This window comes from Mizuhopecten yessoensis, unplaced genomic scaffold (assembly GCF_002113885.1).
Source record: "Mizuhopecten yessoensis strain PY_sf001 unplaced genomic scaffold, ASM211388v2 scaffold10903, whole genome shotgun sequence".
NCBI classification, from domain to species: Eukaryota; Metazoa; Mollusca; class Bivalvia; order Pectinida; family Pectinidae; genus Mizuhopecten; species Mizuhopecten yessoensis.
In genome coordinates this window covers 336,596-360,668 of record NW_018408779.1, presented here as the reverse complement: position 1 = coordinate 360,668, position 24,073 = coordinate 336,596, and the positions used below count along the sequence as shown (strand labels likewise).

The 24,073-nt window shown below is 35.1% G+C and overlaps 1 protein-coding gene across 2 annotated transcripts in view; it reads right to left on the bottom strand.

Annotated features, from left to right (window-relative positions):
* LOC110463415 (microtubule-associated protein futsch-like) overlaps positions 1–24,073 on the bottom strand; it is a 138,881-nt gene that overhangs the window by 43,959 nt on the left and 70,849 nt on the right. For both annotated transcript variants that reach the window (XM_021517995.1, XM_021517996.1), the window contains 9 exons: positions 22,710–22,820; positions 16,667–16,759; positions 10,701–10,814; positions 10,471–10,498; positions 7,782–7,945; positions 7,223–7,276; positions 6,752–6,868; positions 6,091–6,210; positions 2,067–2,315 (listed from right to left, as the gene is read on the bottom strand). In XM_021517995.1, the coding sequence (XP_021373670.1) occupies positions 2,067–2,315; positions 6,091–6,210; positions 6,752–6,868; positions 7,223–7,276; positions 7,782–7,945; positions 10,471–10,498; positions 10,701–10,814; positions 16,667–16,759; positions 22,710–22,820 (1,050 nt within the window). The remainder of the gene's footprint in view (positions 1–2,066; positions 2,316–6,090; positions 6,211–6,751; positions 6,869–7,222; positions 7,277–7,781; positions 7,946–10,470; positions 10,499–10,700; positions 10,815–16,666; positions 16,760–22,709; positions 22,821–24,073) is intronic.

The window sequence follows — 24,073 nt, the reverse complement described above, 5'->3', positions numbered from 1 at the left end:
GACAATATCAAGGTCAACGTGACAACATCAGTGAGTAAGAATGTGTTTAAACCTGGGAGCTAGATCTCGGTGATCCTGATTGGTCCTGTGCCATTTCAAATCTCGACGAAGGATCGATTGATATGTCAACTGACAGACGCTGCTGTGACGTGGTTCTCCTGGAGTCAGAGCGAGATTTTTCTTGAGTTGCGATCCTCACATCAAAGAAAGGCTCGTCTTCACTGTGCAACTCACCATCAGCATGGCTGTGACGCTCCGTCAGCACAGAATCCTCGGCGTTCACCTTATCATTGATAGCGTCCACAGTCAGGGGTTTGGACAGTTGTGTGCTTCGTCTTGATAAAACATCACTTTTCCTTGACTCCGGTTTTTCATCTCCTTCCATTTGTGCAGGTTCCTCCTCCTGGGCAAAGTCACTCTTTCTTCGAGAAACATTTGACTCTTCATGATCACTTTTCCTGGGAGTGAGTCCGGATTGGTCACTCTTTCTAGAGGCAGCTCCAGTTTCAGAATGTTTACTTTTCTGTGATTCAATTCTCTCCACACTTTTGACTGAGCCTCTTCTCTTCATGTTACTTCGAGTTTGGCTACGACTTTGGCGGGACCCCCTGCGAGACCTGTTGTGGGACCCAGACTGTGACACAGACCGTGATTCCACCTCGGCCTCCCCCACCTCTTCCGCCTGTGATAGAGATCCCTGAACTTCATCTTGCGATACAGAAATTTTGGACTTTGACCTCTGTTCTTCTTGTGTTACCTTTGATACTGACATTTCACTTTCTGTCTGAGATGGGACCTTCGATGACCTTGACACCTTACCATCTTGATCAGAATCGACAGGCCTAACATTTGCCTCCCCATCTGGAGTAGCCTCCCTTGACCTGAAGACTTCCTGTACCTCCTCCCTCGTTGTGGTGCGTGACAGACTTTTCTTCGACACTTTTGAGGCTACAGATCTCCGTTCCTGAGAACTGTGACTTTTCTTCGACAGAATTGTTTCCTCTTTAACATTTTTGTCCTCTTCCTCATCAGTAACATAGTTCGTATCGTTCTCTCCATTATTTTCCTCGTTTTCGTCTTCCTCTGCCTCGTCTGGTTCCTCTAACTTAGACATCTCAGAAGCAATGCGCTCACTCTTTGTCCGGAAACTTGTTTTGGAGGCGCTTGACCTGACGACTGTTTCCTCTTCCAGGTCTTCATCCTCCTCCTCATCGTCGACTGACCGAGGCTTTTTCTCCGCTGCCATTAGCCAAGGTGCCACATCAGAATTAATAGATGATGACCTTCGCGATACGACCTTGCTGTCTGACCTTTGTCTCTCATACTTTAAAACAAAATCAATGTTAGTGTCATTTGGGTATATATGAACAAAACCGGAATTTACCGACATCCAAATTTAAGGATATCTTTGTAATACAAATCATGTACGTAAAGTCAGGTCAACCTGGTATTAGTCGAATATTGTTACACAAGTCGGTAAAATTTCATACAACATCAAAGATTTTGTAAGAGATCTGTACAGTTGGCTGTACTAGTATATCATATATCTTATTTTAACTGACCAAAAGCACTTTTTTTTCTTTTTGCATTTTTTTTAATGAAATTTTAAATTTCAAGTTTTGCATAAGTTATATTGAAAAATTACCAAACATCTGAACAAAACCTGCCATATTGATTTCATTGATCACAAATATTCCAATCATCACCTTGCTGGTAGTCACAACCTGCTTCTCTGATTCACAGACAGAAACTGTCTTACAATTTCTCTAATAATCTTCAAACCTTTACAACCTGCTTCACAGGGGAACAATGGTCTTGCAGAAACACATACCTTATAGTTATAAACTTATAACATAAAAACAATCTAAGGCCAACAGATGATAAATCTCTGTTTCCTGACTCCCCCTGCCTACTCCAGCTTCTAGTGCCTGAAGTCATTAACAGCTAGTTTAAAATAGGCACTGTTACAGTTAAATCTCAACAAACAATATTTTAATTGGCCTTAATGTTAATCTGAAACTCCTCTCTTCTAACTACTGAGGTCAAAGTTCATGACCTTTCATTACCTTGGCATCATCTGTCTGCTGCATGAGATTGGTGAGTTCATGTTCTGACTCCTCACTCTGTATAAAGGTCGGAGGTGGCGCCCCTGTCTCTGCTTCGGGCTGTACAGGGGTCAAGGTCTGCGGTGAGCCAGAGGTCATGACCTCTGACTCCATCGTCTCGTCTTCGTCATGCTGTGTGGGAATACTGACCATGACCGGTTTGGACACACCCTTGACCACTTCCTGTCGCTTCACTTCCTCCTCCTCTTCCTGTTAACAGAATTCAGGAGATTTAGTATTATAGCCACCATATCAAATGCATGAAATATTTTCACATAATTACATGACAGAACACTGAATATTATAGCTAAAGAGTTCTCTTAAGTCTTTAGGACAGATGGACCGACATGTTGACATGTACACAGACAGACATATAATTAAATCAAACCTGCTCGTGTGACCACCTGTGTTAAGACCACCTGTGTACTTAAGAGACCACCTGTGTTAAGACCACCTGTGTTAAGAGACCACCTGTGTTAAGACCACCTGTGTTAAGACCACCTGTGTTAAGACCACCTGTGTTAAGACCACCTGTGTTAAGACCACCTGTGTTAAGACCACCTGTGTTAAGACCACCTGTGTTAAGACCACCTGTGTTAAGACCACCTGTGTTAAGACCACCTGTGTTAAGACCACCTGTGTTAAGACCACCTGTGTTAAGACCACCTGTGTTAAGACCACCTGTGTTAAGACCACCTGTGTTAAGACCACCTTTGTTAAGACCACTTTGTGAACTTTCTGTGAGTGCATGGTCTTTTAATACAGGGTTGACTGTACAGTATACATACAAAAGGAGGACAGACCGAAGAACATGTGATAGTTTATGTACAGACAAATGGACAGATACATTTATACAACCTACCTGTCGAAAACTACTGCCCACAACAATAAAATCTGGTGATTCCTCCATTATTGTAATCAGCCACTACACATTTAAACATTCATTCCTACTTAATAATATCACATTCATGTATCTAGCACATGTATCATCACAGCCCCAACATTTAACGATGAGTTTCTCAGCCTTTCAATTGCGGCATATTAAACTCAAATTATAATGTGATTTTTAGATATTCTAAGTTCATAATTAAGTATATTTAATCCACATCAGGGAGTTGCTATCCATGGAATCCATCTTGACAAAAAATATTTCTCCATCTAGTGCCTTGTTCCTTAATCCCCTAGTGAATATCCACCACACACCTGTATAACTGTATATCAGTATATGTAACAAATAGGTTTTTGGAGTTTTGTGTACCAGTGTGTCGACATTTTAATTGTTTACCAATTGTTTATCTACAAAACCTGAACAGACAGTTCGCGCCTCAACGGTGTCAGTATTTCAACACTTTGTAACAAATGATTTAAATTTATCTGACTATGACCGTATAGGGTCTATTCAGTGTGGCTGGGTTATCTCCCTTTGATCAGAGCACATGCATGTGTAATGTAACATGCATTGTAAGCTTTAAATATCAAAATTCAAATTTTTTACAAGAAAAACATTCTGAATTATCTGAAATTTACATACATTTTATTTTGATGTGTTTGATGATAATCACCTGATACATCAACAAATTTAGAATTATGAAAAATATAAACTTGAAATATCAAACATGCATTTTTAATTGCTGATGTCAAAAGCTGACCATACAATGTACCCTGAGCAAATGTCTTTAATTTAAAGTACGGCTCATAACAATGCTAGAGTAGCTAGCAGACCAATCACACGGCTTAAAATCTTATTGAGGATTCAAATCTGCATACACAGACTTAACTACAGGTGTGTATTACCAAACTTGTCTATAAGGGTCACTGCTACAGCTGTGTATCACCAAACCTGTCTATAAGGGTCACTGCTACAGCTGTGTATTACCAAACTTGTCTATAAGGAACACTACTACAGCTGTGTATTACCAACCCTGTCTATTAGGAACACTACTACAAATCTGCATACACAGACTTATCTACAGGTGTGTATTACCAAACTTGTCTATATGGGTCACTGTTACAGCTGTGTATTACCAAACCTGGCTATAAGGACCACTACTACAGCTGTGTATTATCAAACTTGTCTATAAGGAACACTACTACAGCTGTGTATTATCAAACTTGTCTATAAGGAACACCACCACATGTGTATATCACCAAACCTGTCTGTAAGGAACACTACTACAGCTGTGTATTACCAAACTTGTCTATAAGGAATACTACTACATGTGTATATCACCAAACCTGTCTATAAGGAACACTACTACAGCTGTGTATTACCAAACCTGTCTATAAGGAATACTACTACAGCTGTGTATTACCAAACTTGTCTATAAGGAACACCACCACATGTGTATATCACCAAACCTGTCTATGATGGTCACTGTTACAGCTGTGTATTACCAAACTTGTCTATAAGGAAAACTACTACAGCTGTGTATTACCAAACTTGTCTATAAGGGTCACTGTTACAGCTGTGTATTACCAAACTTGTCTATAAGGAACACCACCACATGTGTATATCACCAAACCTGTCTATAAGGAACACTACTACATCTGTGTATTACCAAACCTGTCTATAAGGAATACTACTACAGCTGTTTATTACCAAACCTGTCTATAAGGAATACTACTACAGATGTGTATTACCAAACCTGTCTATAAGGAATACTACTACAGATGTGTATTACCAAACCTGTCTATAAGGAACACAACTACAGCTGTGTATTACCAAACCTGTATATAAGAAACAATACTACAGCTGTGTATTACCAAACATGTCTATAAGGAACACTACTACATGTGTGTATTACCAAACCTGTCTATAAGGAATACTACTACAGATGTGTATTACCAAACCTGTCTATAAGGAATACTACTACATGTGTGTATTACCAAACCTGTCTATACGGAATACTACTACAGCTGTGTATTACCAAACTTGTCTATAAGGAATATTACTACATGTGTATATCACCAAACCTGTCTATAAGGAACACTACTTCATGTGTGTATCACCAAACCTGTCTATAAGGAACACTGCTACAGCTGTGTATTACCAAACTTGTCTATAAGGGTCACTGTTACAGCTGTGTATTACCAAACTTGTCTATAAGGAATACTACTACATGTGTGTATTACCAAACCTGTCTATACGGAATACTACTACAGCTGTGTATTACAAAACCTGTCTATAAGGAACACTACTTCATGTGTGTATCACCAAACCTGTCTATAAGGGTCACTGCTACAGCTGTGTATCACCAAACCTGTCTATAAGGAATACTACTACAGCTGTGTATTACCAAGCCTGTCTATAAGAAACAATACTACAGCTGTGTATTACCAAACATGTCTATAAGAAACAATACTCAAGCTGTGTATTACCAACCCTGTCTATAAGGAACACTACTACATCTGTGTATTACCAAACCTGTCTATAAGGAACACTACTACATGTGTATATCACCAAACCTGTCTATAAGGGTGACAGCATCAATTGATCTTTTTGAACAGATCTTGAATGATACAGAAACTAAATGTTTAAGGTAAAATCTTAAAACAGGTGATCACTATTAACATATAACCACTATAAGCAGGTGGTCAATATAGACAGACGGTTAATATAGGCAGGTGGTCAATACAGATGTGGTCACTCTAAACCGATGGTCACTATAGACAGATGGTCACACTGAACAGCTGTTTAACAGTGACAAGTGATACTGAAGCTTCGACTTTCCTGTGCATGTTTGTCAAAATAATGTATATGTATCAGAAACCCTTTAACTTGCTATACAATTAACTATTGAATTAATTCCAAAGAAGCAGACAGAACTTCTAAAACATCATCAGAACCTGAAAAGGTATCATTCTAATGTCACGATTAAAATCGATATGATCTTTTTTAATACATTGAATGGATCTTTTCCATTTTAATACCAATGAAACTTTAAAAAAAAAACACCCTCAAAATAAGATGAAGTCTTCTGCTTACCAATCGTTCTTGCTCATTGATGAACTCCTCCAGCTGTGTCATTGCGACGTCTGCCTCCTTCTCAGCCTCTGTTTGCAGTTTCTGAGCTTGCTCCACTTGTTCTATCAGTACCTTTCTCTCCTACAAAATATCAGCCACTTTCACTTTCCCTATACTTTCCACAAGCTTAATGACAGGAATAATCAAGTTAACATTTTGTACACGATTTGCAACAAAAGTGAATATTTTATCTACACATATTTTGTTTTTGACATTCATAGAACTTCTAAGATAACCAGAATTAGGAAAGTGAGGTAAACACTGTTAACATTGAAGGGGAAAATCAGGCTTAAGTATTCCAGACCTGTTCTCCTTGAAGGATCACAGGGGATGAAAAATGACAATGGGTAATCATATACATATATTGCTTTGAATTGATAATATTCTTTTTCATTCGTTCTTGTAAATTTGCAATTTACTCATAATACAAAAGTGCGAAAATGGTTCACACACTTGGATCCCTCTCTTGGATTTCGCTTTGAGGGACAAAACTGTCTCCTAGAGGGTCCAGAGGTTGACATGTATGTATAACTCCTAATTTTCTATAATGGAATAAGCCACCCTTAGATTTAGACCAGTCTATGTAGACCTGTAGGGTTTATCAGTAGACATTAGCCCTTACTGTTTCCCACTTGCTCTTGTGTTCCTGGAACTGAGACTTCAAGGTCGTGACCTTTCTCTGGGTTTTAGCCACCGTCAGTCCCAGCTGTTCCTCGACCTCTGACAGTTTCCTGATGGTCTGTGTAGGAAAGAAAATAACAGTCAACATTTTTCAATTCATTAAGGTAGCATATTTCAGGTAGAGTTTAAGGGAAAAGTCATGTATTTAATATCTGTTTTTTTTGGGTGTTAGAGTAAATTAGCATGAAAATATCGACAGGCTTATATTTATTTATAATTTATATCGATTATAGGTAAATATAATACAGTGTATACAGATTTCAGAACTATTGTCAGTGTCAACATCCCAAATAAGTTGAAAGGGTCACAATGAGAAAATTTCCACTTTTACAGTAATTATTTGCTCATTTCTCTGAGTTGATGTGGAATTATAACAGGTAACATTATTCACACATCCTCACAGGATACTTACCATTTTACGGTATTGTAAAAAGCGACCTGGTACAGTCTCCACGGGAACCATAGCCTGTAAACATGAGGAAATTAGTTTACAATCGATAAATAAATAAAAATAGATTAACAAGAGCACCATATATAGGCGCATAAAAACCTATCCTTAGACTTTGTACTGTTGATGATGAGCAAGTTCCATCACGTTTTCTGATGGGTGTATTAAAAACAATCATCATGAAATATACTTTTGATGCTAGAAACTTTCAAATCAGTTCCTTAAGAAACAGCAAACTAACACAATTTTGTAGTTAAATATTACTTTATATAAAGATAGACATTTTATGAGTTTCCAGAAGACATCACAGTGAAATTACTTCTATTATTGGCAGTAAAATCACCTTTCAGTTGAACTATATATAATTTTGCAACCAGACTTTGAGAAAATGAATGTTTTTTTGGTGTATTTTTTACAAATAAAGGTCAACATTTCTTATCTTATTATTCACTCAGACACGGGCTATGTATATTTTTATGATAAATCTATTTATAACCTGTACATGTTGTCTCCTTACACTTACCCATGAACTCTCATCGGTGAGATCAAAAGCGTCATCAAACTCGCCGTTGAGGTCGGATTCCTTGACGGTCTCAAGCGTTGACCTTGCCCTTTTACTCTGGCGCGTCTCGGCGTGGGCAGAACCGGGATCTCCTCCCTCGTCCTGTATAGACGCGTCTGCAGTCTCTGTAACCATGACAATAGATGTTATTACGTTGGTAACATTCCATGGAGCCTCATGGGGCGTGTTTATATTATACACTCATCAGCTATACATTAAGCTCAGTATCCGGTCAAACTTGTCCATCTCGGACTTGAATTACCTTTGGGTACAAATATAAAAAAAAATGTGATATAACACTTAAAACTAAATTGAAAGTTCACAAAAATCATCCAAAAAATCTTTCCAGAAAGCAATTATAAGAAGGATTTTTACTGAAATAAAAGATTCAGTGTTATTATGTGTATAACTGAATAGTAGCTGTTGCAGGGAGTAACTATACAATATATATTCCATACTTGTCAACTTTGTGAAATTTCCACAGGAGAGATTACAAATGCTAAGAATTCAATGCCCAAATACAACGTGTGTATATGTACACTCTAGTGAAAATTAACACTTTTTAATGGCATCGTTTGAGCTGTTTCATCAGATCTTAGAAAATAAGAATAGTTAAGCAAATTCACTGGTTGAAAATACTAAATTTAATGGTGGGAGTCTCTGTCCTAATAGGAAGAGTTAATTGCCAAGTATGATATTTTGGGAAGGAAAGTGATTTGAGACACCACTGTTAAAAACTCTAACATAATTAGTTTTGGGGTTACTTGTACTCAGATGTAATTTTATCATCATCCCTATCAGTTAGTCAGTAGTAAGTGCTGTCCAGTTTTAATGGCTGACCCATCAAATGTGACCACTGACCATGAGTACTCTGAGTGGACGGAACACAACATTCAATCATACAATGATAAGTCAAACAACTGTCTCCATAATTAAATCTTAAGTTTTATTGACCTGATCGATTTATAATTATAGCCTCCATTATGATGTTAGCATTTCAATTACTGCAGTGAACAGGACCCCATCCTATTAGTTGTACCAGGTAAAGTTAATAATTAAAACAGACAGAGCTCGTTAACCTAGTAAAGCATGACAATATAACACACTGAAGCTATTACAGGGACCCGTATCACGACTACATCAAATATTGAACATCATCTCATCAGGTGCGCTAATTCAGAGCATTAGTTCAATGATTTTTAATTAAGGATACTTATCCCTATTTTTCAATGTTGATTCTAGGAAAGAGTTAAGGATACTTAGCCCTATTTTTCAATGTTGATTCTAGGAAAGAGTTAAGGATACTTAGCCCTATCCAGTGTACTAATTCTAGAAAGGGACTACATTGTATTCAGACTCATTGATAACACTAACAGAAGGTTATGGATGCTTAAGCCCTTCTAGAGAAGTTTTATTTATGTATATATACTTATAGCATTTTATGAATATTTTAAGACTGCTTAGCCCTCTCCAGGAATACTAATTCCAGGGAACATTTTAGACTACCTTGTACTTTCGTGTAATACCAGATCTAGGAAAACTTAAGGATACTTTGCCTTAAACAAGTTCAAAGCCACTCTAAACAGGGATGAAGTATGCTACTTTAATTCATTTTCAAGAATGTCAGTGAAATGTTCAGGACCGTTCTTCACCCTCTCACAATTAAGGACTGTAAGTGACGCACTGCTTCACTCTCTCACAATTAAGGACTGTAAGTGACTACTTCACCCTCTCACAATTAAGGACTGTAAGTGACGCGCTGCTTCACTCTCTCACAATTAAGGACTGTAAGTGACTGCTTCTCCCTCTCACAATTAAGGACTGTAAGTGACTGCTTCACCCTTTCACAATTAAGGACTGTAAGTGACTGCTTCACCCTTTCACAATTAAGGACTGTAAGTGACTGCTTCACCCGCTCACAATTAAGGACTGTAAGTGACTGCTTCACCCCCTCACAATTAAGGACTGTAAGTGACTGCTTCACCCCCTCACAATTAAGGACTGTAAGTGACTGCTTCACCCGCTCACAATTAAGGACTGTAAGTGACTGCTTCACTCTCTCACAATTAAGGACTGTAAGTGACTACTTCACCCTCTCACAATTAAGGACTGTAAGTGACGGCTTCACCCTCTCACAATTAAGGACTGTAAGTGAATACTTCACCCTCTCACAATTAAGGACTGTAAGTGACGGCTTCACCCTCTCACAATTAAGGACTGTAAGTGACGCGCTGCTTCACTCTCTCACAATTAAGGACTGTAAGTGACGCACTGCTTCACTCTCTCACAATTAAGGACTGTAAGTGACTACTTCACTCTCTCACAATTAAGGACTGTAAGTGACTACTTCACTCTCTCACAATTAAGGACTGTAAGTGACGCACTGCTTCACTCTCTCACAATTAAGAACTGTAAGTGACTGCTTCACCCTCTCACAATTAAGGACGGTAAGTGACGCACTGCTTCACTCTCTCACAATTAAGAACTGTAAGTGACTGCTTCACCCTCTCACAATTAAGGACTGTAAGTGACTACTGCACCCTCTCACAATTAAGGAATGTAAGTGACTGCTTCACCCTCTCACAATTAAGGACTGTAAGTGAATACTTCACCCTCTCACAATTAAGGACTGTAAGTGACTCACTCTTACCTTTCACTGGTTTCACAGGTGACTTGGACTAAAATTATAAAAAATATCATTAACACAATCTGATAATATGACACTATACCTTGGATCAAAGCTATACATACATTTTTCTTTACTTATTATAAAAATTAATTTTCCAGATTATTTGGAGCCAAGGAGATATTGAGGAGATTCAAGACCTAAGTGTATAAACATTTCCAAGACAACTTCTTACTATAATAACTTTTACACACCTCTTGTTTAGAGGGCTTGGTCACAGTTTTGGCAGCAGGTGTGGTCCGAGTAACAGTGACCTTGGCAGGTGCTCCCTTACTTGATCTTGTGTCTTTTGTACTCGGACGACTTTCCTGAAATAAAAAATGTGCATTATATAAATATCACATTCATGAGAGAGCGATATTGCATATTTTCACCCCAAGGAAGCATTATTGACCGAGGCAAAGCCGGGTGAAAATATGCAATATCACCCTCTCATGAATGTGATTTTTTTTTTATTATACCGAGTGTCATGTTTAGGTGTTTCACCACTTCACCATTTTTAAAGGTCGACAACATTTCAGAAAAGTTTTCACTGGGATGAACCAGGGGCGCATTCATTCGGCGCATGTAACAATTTTTGGAATAACACCCTGGCACTGGGACGAACCGTGCACGCATACGTTTGGCGCATGTGATATTTTTTGGAATAACACCCTGGCACTGGCAAATCGTGCACGCATGAGTTTGGCGCATGTGATATTTTTTGGAATGTCACCCTGTCTTCTTTAATTTATCTTTGTAAAACGCGCAAGTAACATTGAAAATGTTCACATCTTTCTCAACCAATCAGATTACGAGATTTTAACAGAAGGTATAATAATCTTTAATATTTCACTTTCCAAAACCTTAGAGTAAGTCAATATTCAATATCGAATTTCTGAAATAAGAATGATTCATGATTTCCTGGAGCAAGACTGAATCAATTTCAATATTGAGTTTCTGAAAGGAAGAATGAAAACATAGCTGGCTTTATCACCGTTAACTAACTTTCTTCAGAGAAATAAATCAATTATAAAACTGCAGTAATTACAAAGACCGGAAATTCTGTCATTACAGGAAAGCTGTAGGTATTGATTACACAACACGAGAATAAAGATAAAAGATGTCAGCTTTATACCTTATATTGATTGTCGTAACATATTACCTTGTGGTTATATAAAACACAGACAATGCAATAAGCCTTATTACATTGGAAAAGAGTGTAATAAGTTTTATTGTACTAAAAGACAGCGCAATAAGTTTTTATTATACTAGAAGACAGCTCAATAAGTTTTATTATACTAGAAGACAGCTCAATAAGTTTTATTATACTAGAAGACAGCTCAATAAGTTTTATTGTGCTAGAAGACAGCTCAATAAGTTTTATAACACTGGAAGAAAATTCAATCAGCTTTAATTTATTAGACAAATAATAGCAACCCTTTATTACAATATTTAGAATAACCTTCTATCAGTTATGTGTATTTTTTTTTGTATTATTTTTTATCCAAGAATTAGCTGAATGTTTTATTTTCAGTTTAAATAATTATGAAATCTGACACCAGCTTCTCCAGCAATTTCTTGAGATTTAAATAAGAGTGTACTGATCTTAATGAATACTTTCCCCTTGAACATCCCTCAAACGAAGATTTCCTTACTTACAAAATGTTTTTCCCTTGAGAGTTCCTATGATAAAAAACTAAAGTTATCACCAACATTCCGGAGAATCTTAAAGCCAGAATTCCCCTTTCATATACATTTTATATAGATTTTTCAAGAAACAGTTATGTACGTCACAGTGACAATTTTTCACATTGTAATGTAACTAATTACAGACAGGTTACATCTACATCAATACAGTGTTACATTTCTCTGTATATCCCGTGTCCTCTGTACAACTCGGTTGACGAAGACTCGGTGAAGCTTGTATTTCTCGCGAATTTCAGCACTCAATGATGTAAATGGATCATACGCTGATTAGGAGACTATAATCTAATTCTCGGTGAACGGCTGTTCCATTTATTAAAAGTTTCAATAATTATTCATTTCTTAAATGCAATTTGCCAAAAAAAACAAAAGTATATAAGTATAAGGATAGGGTTTGTATTTAGTTGTACAGTATTGACATAAACTTAACTTAACATGTCAATACACAACTTACAACATCAAACAGCTGTATGTTCCACATGTTATATCTAGATATAGAGTGGAATGACTTATTCCTGAAAATAAGTAGTCTTACCTTAGAACCCTTAGGTTTAGTAATACTCAGTTTCTTTTTGTTTCCGTGGAAGGAAGACATCTTGATTCACTTTCTAACACTTAACACAATTTATATGTTTCTATTTACTTCAATTTCATCATGACTCCACCACAACAAAATTGTCTTTATAAGCATTTTGATTAGCTTTTTATTTCATTTCCTTAATTTATTTCATGTAACACAATTTGAAGATGATTAAAATTCTTTTTTTTTGCAGGATATTCACAAATCATTTTGCATTTTTTTGCCATTTCTGATGCAATTTAATCAATTCTTTTTAATAAAATCTCAATACAACCTCACTACTGTCATCATGACAACTAATGTCCATTGTTTTGGTAAACAACTATTCTCTTCTGACATGATTTTTTTGTAGAAACTTTTCTCCATTTCTTGCCTGTAGAATTGCTATGACGTTTTGTTGGAAATGTCATACACAGTATCGTCTGCCCGTAAATAGAACAGACATGTTGTCACAATAAATCATTTTCATAAAAAGAATTGACATTAATATCCAATCTCCTTCAAACTTTAACTTTCACTTTTCATAGAAATATCGCATGAAATACTGTTTCTTTGTCTTAGAGCAGCCAGGAGTGGTAATAAATAATTTCCCCACAAAAACCAATCCACGTTTTGTGATTGTCCTGTCCCGTACTTTGTGCCATGTGAGAGTTAGAGAGCATGGCACACACGAGTCAGTAAACATCACCATAATATTTTCATCTGGAACAAAAGATGATCGTCATGACGACAATGTCAGCAGCGACCTGGTTATTGACGTGTCGAAGTGACAGGTACGGTGAAATGAACAGTGTTGCAGTTACGCTCGATAGTCTGGCCTATTATCCCATCATTTAATATAGCTTTGTTCAATTTTACAGTCAATACTAATACGGAGGGCCACTGGTGGGGATCAGCTACTATGGAAACTCCATTCACACCGTTATCATAGTTTCGTTTATTGGAGCGGGGAGACAGACACTGAGATGGAAGGTTAGGGATCCTGTCCCAATGCACTTAGGTCTTTCATATTCACAGTGACCTCCAATTAATTTCATTTTAGATGTAACTGCACCTTGTACAGCACAGTTGGGCCAGGACAATTCCAGTGACCAGATATAGCTGAGTCGGCTATAGAGCGATAGTATAGGTAATCAATCTGAAGTCCTAGGTTGGAATTTCTGTATATTATTATCGTTTTATAATCAGAACACTGCTGTTGCTTGTTTTACAAATTGCCATCACCACTATTTTTCATAGAAGTCTTGCAAGATCATCAAAGCTAAAGTCATGCCTGCCAAATCAGTTTCCAGTACATGTTACAGTTGTTGTCAGTCGTACGGGGATCCTTAATAAGATACAAGCTTAACAATTATTATCTTTTCTTTATTGCAATCAATGGATTCTAGTCACATTTAGTATGATATATACAGGATCTAGTCACATTAAGTGTGATATAGAGAGGATCTAGTCACATTTAGTATGATATATAGAGGATCTAGTCACATTTAGTGTGATATAGAGAGGATCTAGTCACATTTAGTGTGATATAGAAGATCTAGTCACATTTTGTGTGATATGTAGAGGATCTGGCATACCTTTCCCTTCATATTACATTGATGATACAAGTTTTGGATTTTTCATATTTGCGAGCCTCTGACAACTACATGTATTACTCTCTCCCTGAGGTTTTATGACACACAAGTCCAATAGGGTGACCACTTCCCGGGTACAGTGGCTGTTATCTATAGTCCGTTTCGCAATAATCACAAAGAGCCCCTACACACCCAACACAGTTCGATCAATATACTTAAATACCTGGGCTGGCGAGGAGACACGTCCACAAAGGGTCCTTAATATTGCCCAGTACCGGACCCCAACATAACAAGTATAGTAAGCTTATCAGTAGGCGATCAAAATGTTCTTTACGTAATACAATCATTAATTATCTAGATAAGTAACAAAAAATTATATACTTAAACTCAAAATAATAGCAATTAGATACCATATTAGTATTATATTCAGATTTTGGTCACACTTTGATATAATAAAACATTTAATTCCATGTATATTAAGCTAACAAGACTTTTGAATATTTGTATGTTTGTAGGGTAAATATGTCTCCAATAACACTTAAGTAACTTCTGTATTGATTCCCTCCATTATCAATCAATCCCAAAAGTATTTAAATTAATTTTGTGTCAACTTAAACTTAAGGCATCACAGTTCGTGGTTACATGCAATTTTTGCTGCTACATAAGTCACAAAGATATGGATCTAGGCAAAGCATCTAAAAATTGTTCACAAATACAAACTTCCGCAGAAGAAAGTTACAAACATTTTATAGAACAAAACTAAGCCCGTCAATATACAGTGGTATGTAACTACATAACAAGGGAGACAACCTGATATTGGTACTAATGACAATATAGGAGTAAGATGGGTAAAATTAGAGGCCTGTTGGAATGAATGGTCACATGATCAAATTAGGACATCACAGACATTGATAAGGAGTACTAAAACAGTTACAGAGTATTTACATGGACAATGCACCAGCTCCCCGATGTCATTCACTTTAGGCCGAGCTCAGAACACGGAAAATTTACAATCTTCCTCCTTAACAGGGACTAGGTTACATATCCCTAGCAACTGAGCTACCCTGTCATCAGAAACTTGATCAGTCAAGTCTAATAGCCATGTAACTTGACAAACTCCAGTATTTCCTTGACACCAAAATATGTTCTGGCTGTTTCTATTAATTTAGCCCATATTAAATCCACTAAGTTCTATCTATTTTGCCTTTTTTCAATATTTGACAATAGAAAAGCAGGATGTGGGAGAAAAGCAACATGTAACTATGCAGAAATAACTACTAGGGGAGATAACTAAGAAAGGTAAATAACTCATAACCAACAAATATTCTGATGGCTGCATTTAACAAAACATAGAAAAAGAAAGATTAAGGGGAGATAATAAAAGGGGAGATTACTTACTCACAACAAATTATAGTGACATTTTTAAATAACAGCAGAATTTCAAAAATAAAATAATGGGGACACGATGCAAAAGGGGTGATAATTGTTTTGAAATAAAAAAAATATATTGAAAAACAAAACATCGGAAGGGAGATAATTTGACAACCTTACCCTGCTACGTGATCGGGACTTGGAACGATCAAATCGTAGCTTTTTCTTCTGTTGTGAGCATGGCAATGGAAGAATTATTATCAAAACAAAAAAAAGGAGATCATAATTTTTCTAGATACATTAAAATGCTTTTATAAGTGAAATGATACCACTCAGGGATATGTGTCACCTTACATAATTTATGGTTTGTGCTTGAGTTACAGAGTTAACTCCCTTAAAACGTAATTAAATCCTGTAGATTTATCCCAATACCTAAACCGATATTCTTCAAATTATTAAGTGTTAGTTAACAAAATAAAATAAAAAAATCATGAAAGATAGTTTTATAATTATTAATCTCATCGTTGAACTCTAGCACTATTAATAAATAACTTTTCCACAATTAGCTAAACTATTGTAATTTTGGGGGAAAACACAGATATCAATTTAAACCAACCTTGAATCTGCATTGATTCAAAATTTATAGATTACACCAAATAAAGTATATATTTATTTTCCTTTTTTCTAATCTTCCCTACTTTTTGTGCTGAAATGAAATGTGTTGGACCTTTTTTTCACATGCTCTGAAAAATGAATTAAAATTTTTCATAAAACATTTTTTTATTTATCTATTGCCTAATGGAAATACCTTCACCTTGTTGCCCGCGACTCCGGGATCTGTCACATGTCCCAAGATGGCAACAAGAAATGGTAAAGATTTTATCTGGCCTAATATTGAAAAAAACATCAGTTTGTCAATGACAACATGGTATATGAGGAAGTCACCAACCTGTCGTGAACTGTCCCGTGAGATTCCACCATCCTCAGCGTCCGGGGGTTGTGACTCGATTTCTGTTGTTGGGCGTGAATCTCCAGTGGAACCCTGGATAAGGCCAAAAACAAATGGAGGTTGTAGTTTTAAAAGTTTTTCGTACGTTGTGTTTCAAAAGAATTAAAGTTAAAAAGAAACTGTCATTGCTAATATCAAAGTATAAGAAAATGTTGTTCTTTTTTTTTCTTTCTCTTATTTTTCACCTTTTTTTATCAAAATACTGAATATAAAAATAAGAATCTTATTAAAAAATGATGAATTCTTCGATTCTTTTTGTTCGCCACTTATTTTTTTGCTCATTTACAATAAGAGTTCAGGTTAAGACAATTTACAATCAAGTTGAATAGATTAAGTTAGTGTGATAACAGAAGACAGTGGAACAGGAGGAAGGTTAATTAACTCTGCAATTAAAATCAGGAAATGACAGTCAAAAACTCCATTTTAATGACAACACTATATAAAAGAATTTTCATGATTTACAAACTCAATGACATTTAACAGATAGGAATTGAAACATCAAATACAAAACCAAGAGGTTCAAACTTGGTTGCATCTGATTTTCAATGATATGAGGAAATCAAGTTGTTGGCTGTCATTAAAATTATCAAGACAGTTAATTAACTGAGAAAATTTAATTTTAATTAATCTAATAAGCAGTCAACAGTTTAACTAATCAATATAATGAGTAATTAACAGTAAAATATCACACAGCATGTTAACTTCACACACAGGGAAGGGAGGTAACTCCTACACACCTGTAAGCAGAATTTCAAATGTTTGAAAACAAGTCTTCTTAATATTCTTTATATATATTGGCAATTATTATTATTTGCCAAGCAATGTTACATTTGGACGATATGTCATATCCAGATATGCAAAATACCAATTTAACCTATGTTTTATAACCAGTTATTATATTTTAAATGATTGAGTAACCAGACCTGAAAGAAAACTCTGAGTAACTTAGTACAAGCCTACCCCTTATGCAATAGTGACCTCTAATAGACTCAATTACTTGTTCAATTGTATATTCAAGTTTTCCTGTGATATTTGATTGTTTGATTTAATTTCCTTCATAATTTGAATATGAATTTTACTACTTACACAAAAGCCATACTTGCCAACCCTCCCTAATTAGGGGGGAGATTGACTTTTGATTTTGGAACCTTGACTTACACATTCACCCCTGAAGTTTCATAGTGAACTATTCTAAACTTTGAATTGGAAGGGTTCAAATGTGTCTTCAGGGGTGAATCAGTTAAATGGAGTGTATTCAACCAGTGAAATAGCTTAACTGTTTCTAAATTCTAAGATCTAATGATTTCACCTGAAAGAACAACTCAACATATGTCATGTTAAAGGGTTATTTTGCCTCTGGGGAGTGTATGCACACATTTTATTTGTGTTTTAAATTCAAGCAAACAGAATCTCCCCTATGGAAATTTCAAAAAGTTGACAAGTATGACTAAAGCTAGTCTGCTGACTGTTTTACAAATAGACTTTATAGACTAACTGATGTTACAGATAGACTTTATAGACTAACTGATGTTACAGATAGACTTTATAGACTAACTGATGTTACAGACAGACTTTATAGACTAACTGATGTAACAGATAGACATTAGAGACTAACTGATGTTACAGACAGACTTTATAAACTAACTGGTATTACAGATATACTTTATAGACTAACTGATGTTACAGACAGACTTTATAGACTAACTGATGTTACAGATAGACTGTATAGACTAACTGATGTAACAGATAGACATTATAGACTAACTGATGTTACAGACAGACTTTATAGACTAACTGATGTTACAGATAGACTTTATAGACTAACTGATGTTACAGATAGACTTTATAGACTAACTGATGTTACAGATAGACTTTATAGACTAACTGATGTTACAGATAGACTTTATAGACTAACTGATGTTACAGATAGACTTTATAGACTAACTGATGTTACAGATAGACTTTATAGACTAACTGATGTTACAGATAGACTTTATAGACTAACTGATGTTACAGATAGACTTTATAGACTAACTGATGTTACAGATAGACTTTATAGACTAACTGATGTTACAGATAGACTTTATAGACTAACTGATGTTACAGATAGACTTTATAGACTAACTGATGTTACAGATAGACTTTATAGACTAACTGATGTTACAGATAGACTTTATAGACTAACTGATGTTACAGATAGACTTTATAGACTAACTGATGTTACAGATAGACTTTATAGACTAACTGATGTTACAGATAGACTTTATAGACTAACTGATGTTACAGATAGACTTTATAGACTAACTGATGTTACAGATAGACTTTATAGACTAACTGATGTTACAGATAGACTTTATAGACTAACTGATGTTACAGATAGACTTTATAGACTAACTGATGTTACAGATAGACTTTATAGACTAACTGATGTTACAGATAGACTTTATAGACTAACTGATGTTACAGATAGACTTTATAGACTAACTGATGTTACAGATAGACTTTATAGACTAACTGATGTTACAGATAGACTTTATAGACTAACTGATGTTACAGATAGACTTTATAGACTAACTGATGTTACAGATAGACTTTATAGACTAACTGATGTTACAGATAGACTTTATAGACTAACTGATGTTACAGATAGACTTTATAGACTAACTGATGTTACAGATAGACTTTATAGACTAACTGATGTTACAGATAGACTTTATAGACTAACTGATGTTACAGATAGACTTTATAGACTAACTGATGTTACAGATAGACTTTATAGACTAACTGATGTTACAGATAGACTTTATAGACTAACTGATGTTACAGATAGACTTTATAGACTAACTGATGTTACAGATAGACTTTATAGACTAACTGATGTTACAGATAGACTTTATAGACTAACTGATGTTACAGATAGACTTTATAGACTAACTGATGTTACAGATAGACTTTATAGACTAACTGATGTTACAGATAGACTTTATAGACTAACTGATGTTACAGATAGACTTTATAGACTAACTGATGTTACAGATAGACTTTATAGACTAACTGATGTTACAGATAGACTTTATAGACTAACTGATGTTACAGATAGACTTTATAGACTAACTGATGTTACAGATAGACTTTATAGACTAACTGATGTTACAGATAGACTTTATAGACTAACTGATGTTACAGATAGACTTTATAGACTAACTGATGTTACAGATAGACTTTATAGACTAACTGATGTTACAGATAGACTTTATAGACTAACTGATGTTACAGATAGACTTTATAGACTAACTGATGTTACAGATAGACTTTATAGACTAACTGATGTTACAGATAGACTTTATAGACTAACTGATGTTACAGATAGACTTTATAGACTAACTGATGTTACAGATAGACTTTATAGACTAACTGATGTTACAGATAGACTTTATAGACTAACTGATGTTACAGATAGACTTTATAGACTAACTGATGTTACAGATAGACTTTATAGACTAACTGATGTTACAGATAGACTTTATAGACTAACTGATGTTACAGATAGACTTTATAGACTAACTGATGTTACAGATAGACTTTATAGACTAACTGATGTTACAGATAGACTTTATAGACTAACTGATGTTACAGATAGACTTTATAGACTAACTGATGTTACAGATAGACTTTATAGACTAACTGATGTTACAGATAGACTTTATAGACTAACTGATGTTACAGATAGACTTTATAGACTAACTGATGTTACAGATAGACTTTATAGACTAACTGATGTTACAGATAGACTTTATAGACTAACTGATGTTACAGATAGACTTTATAGACTAACTGATGTTACAGATAGACTTTATAGACTAACTGATGTTACAGATAGACTTTATAGACTAACTGATGTTACAGATAGACTTTATAGACTAACTGATGTTACAGATAGACTTTATAGACTAACTGATGTTACAGATAGACTTTATAGACTAACTGATGTTACAGATAGACTTTATAGACTAACTGATGTTACAGATAGACTTTATAGACTTACTGATGTTACAGAACCTTAATTCTCCTTACCTTATTATTTTAATAGCTTGCTCAAAAATAAAATGTATTCAAGTTTTAATAAATATGATATCTGGTTTGGTGAGTTATTCTGTGAACAATTTTTCTATAAAATTAACAATACTAGATTTTATTTCGGGTCTCAGGTTTCTGTATGACCAAGAAAGCCTTAGTGTACACACATGACTTGGCAAATCATTTGTAACATTGTATATGGTACGCTATTCATTATACATAAATGCAATTCAATATTCTCGCTTATAAAAATCGTTTACAACAACTTAAGCCCCTATCTGTTGATCAATAGTTTTATACACTTTCTGTACGCTGTAGAAACTGTCCTATGAGATACGTTTTTACATTTATTTTATTCATACAATCTGAGTCGCATTATTGGACTGAAATTGAAAATTATCTTCTGCATACCTTTCCAACAGAGTCAAAATTCAACAGTCCATATGGTATAAACCTTAATAACCTTAAATGTTAATTTATGTAAATATTTTTGTAATATCTAAATACTGACGACTCCCACAGAGACGAACTGCTTGTTAGTGGTGAGCGTATCAATGGTCTCCACGTACACGCTCACCTTTAGTTAAAAGTGAAATGCTTGAATTCATTTTATATTCTATGTAAGTCATATCATAATTTCCTTTTAATTAAAATTCACGTTAATTTTGTCTTTTTAGAATGTTTTCAAATTTAAGCATTAAGGGGCCCGGACTTCTACATCACAAGACTGTTCACTAAAACTGTGAGTTTGACTCCTAATTTGTACAGGAAATAATCAAACATCTTTCAATTTGTTACTTCTATTACACAATTTTTAGTATAAACATACAGAATCTGCCTTTATGCTGAATTTTCCCATTGAAAATAGTGGTCAATAGAATGTTCAGAAAATGATTTCTAACGTGGTGGTGATATACAATTTTCCGTTTCTTAAACTTGTGGATTTTCTCAAGATATAGGTGCATTATACTTTTAAAGAGTCCTTCTCCAGGATGTTAGACTTATTAGCTGTCTCTTAGAGGATTATCACTAATTTTCCTATCTATATAAATGACTTGTGCAAGTCTTATGGCTCTTGACCATAAAGACACCACAAATTAGACTTGCTCAAGTCAATAGATCAGGAATTGATCCTATAGTCTGAAGGCCAGTCTGCTGTGGTGTTCCAGACACTTCAAGGTTTGTCTTCACATTTCTCAGGTTGTGTAATAATTTTCACATTCTGATGTGAGTAAGTTATTTTATAAAAAGTATTTACTATCAAGATACCATTTTTTTCTTACTGTTTGAATAACTAACATATCAGGCTGCCATGTTTGACATTTTGGACGACACTGGACTTTTTTGAGATTCAAAACCGTCCAATGACAACTGCTGTAAAATTTCACTCCGGACAAGTGAGCATGTTAATAGGATTAATTAGACAGTAGACATGTTAACATGGAGTGTCTAGCCAACCCTCCAAGGTGTAGTGGATGGAGCCAACCATTGATCTGAACCAGTTCATTCAGAAATGTAGGGGTGATCTAGTAGTTCATATGCTAGTTCAGCTGTTCTTTCATATTTCTATTCTCTCCAATGAAAAAAAGTTTGCATTTTACTATTATGTTTCTCTTTCTAATGAACATTCTAATCACTTAATAATGCAGTTAAAATTCCTATATCACTTGAAACTCATCATCCTCTTTTTGATCATTTCAAAATTTAATTTATCATTGTTAGCAAATTTTATTTAATAAAACAAACTTTTTCTGACTTGTTGTCAGACATTTTTTTTGATGCATATTCTATAATAAATGTCTGATGCTGAACAGCATCAGTGATGATTCAAATGAAAAGCTTATAAAGAACAGCTGAAAAACATGACATACAGCGCCACCTATGGATAAGATGTGGCGCCACCTACACTGAGTTGAAACGCTAATAATTCCTGACGGGCTTGTTCAGCCGCGTCCGTAGCACCATCTACCATCTGTTCTGCTTCGTTGACCTTTAATTTAGTCTCATGCAAATTGTCCTGTAGAAAAAGTGGTGACGATTGTCCAATGATAGATTATAGGTACATAAAAAAAACAGGAATAACAATAAAATACAGAACTTGTCAATCAAGCTGAAATAAAAAATTCTACCCCTAAATATTACACACTTAGGTATCATAAAGGCATGAAAACTTTTTTCTATTGACTAATTAGCACCTAAGTTTGATTATTTATTTTGACAGTTTTTCGAGAACATTAATTTCTATTTACTTGGTTTATGTACACATGTATTTAGAGTCTAATATGTGGGGAAGGACAGAGCTACTGAGTCAACTCTTCACTGAATCAAACCGAAGTGTCAAAGTATGTTAGAGTGCATGGGTAAATATACTGTAACTAAGTGTGCCGGAAGGTCCGAGTCAGCTCTACTTGTAACAGGTTAAACCAAAGCCTCAAAGTACGAGGTATAAAACAACCTTAATTTTGTCTATAGAAAGTTCTCAATGGGAGCTAAGATATTTAAGTGTAAGGTCCCATTTTTACTTTGAATGTTTCTTATCTGGCTGATTCAGACATGTAGATGTATGTTCTTTATTCTGAGACCTATAATTGTTTCTTTCCAGGTTCTTCAACGAAAGGACTGTTCTGATGCCGCAGTACTGGAAACTTTTATGCCTTTGTCTAATTTCTGAACTAATTCTCATGATTGAAATTGAATCAAAGAGAATACTTTTTCATGCCCAGGGATTAAGGACAGGGAAATTCCACCCTCAGAATTTTCAAATTGGTGCTAATTTGTAAATCCCCTTTGATGTAATTTGGTGTTAATTTGTAAATCCTCTTTGATGTAATTATTTGGTGCTAATTTGTAAATCTCCTTTGATGTAAATTGGTGCTAATTTGTAAACCCCCTTTGATGTAATTTGGTGCTAATTTGTAAATCCCCTTTAATGTAATTTGATGCTAAATTGTAAATCCCCTTTGATGAAATTTGGTGCTAAGTTGTAAATCCCCTTTGATGTAATTTGGCGCTAATTTGTAAATACCCTTTGATGTAATTTGGTGCTAATTTGTAAATCCCCTTTGATGAAATTTGGTGCTAATTTGTAAATCCCCTTTGATGTAATTTGGCGCTAATTTGTAAATCCCTTTTGATGTAATTTTGCTACCTCAGCCTCTGAAACCTCCATAAAGGGGATCTCCCTCATTCCACATTTCCAATGAGAGAGAAAGTGTGTGAAACGTGAGTGAAACTGCTTTGTTCAATAATATCTTTCCCTTTTTATTTATC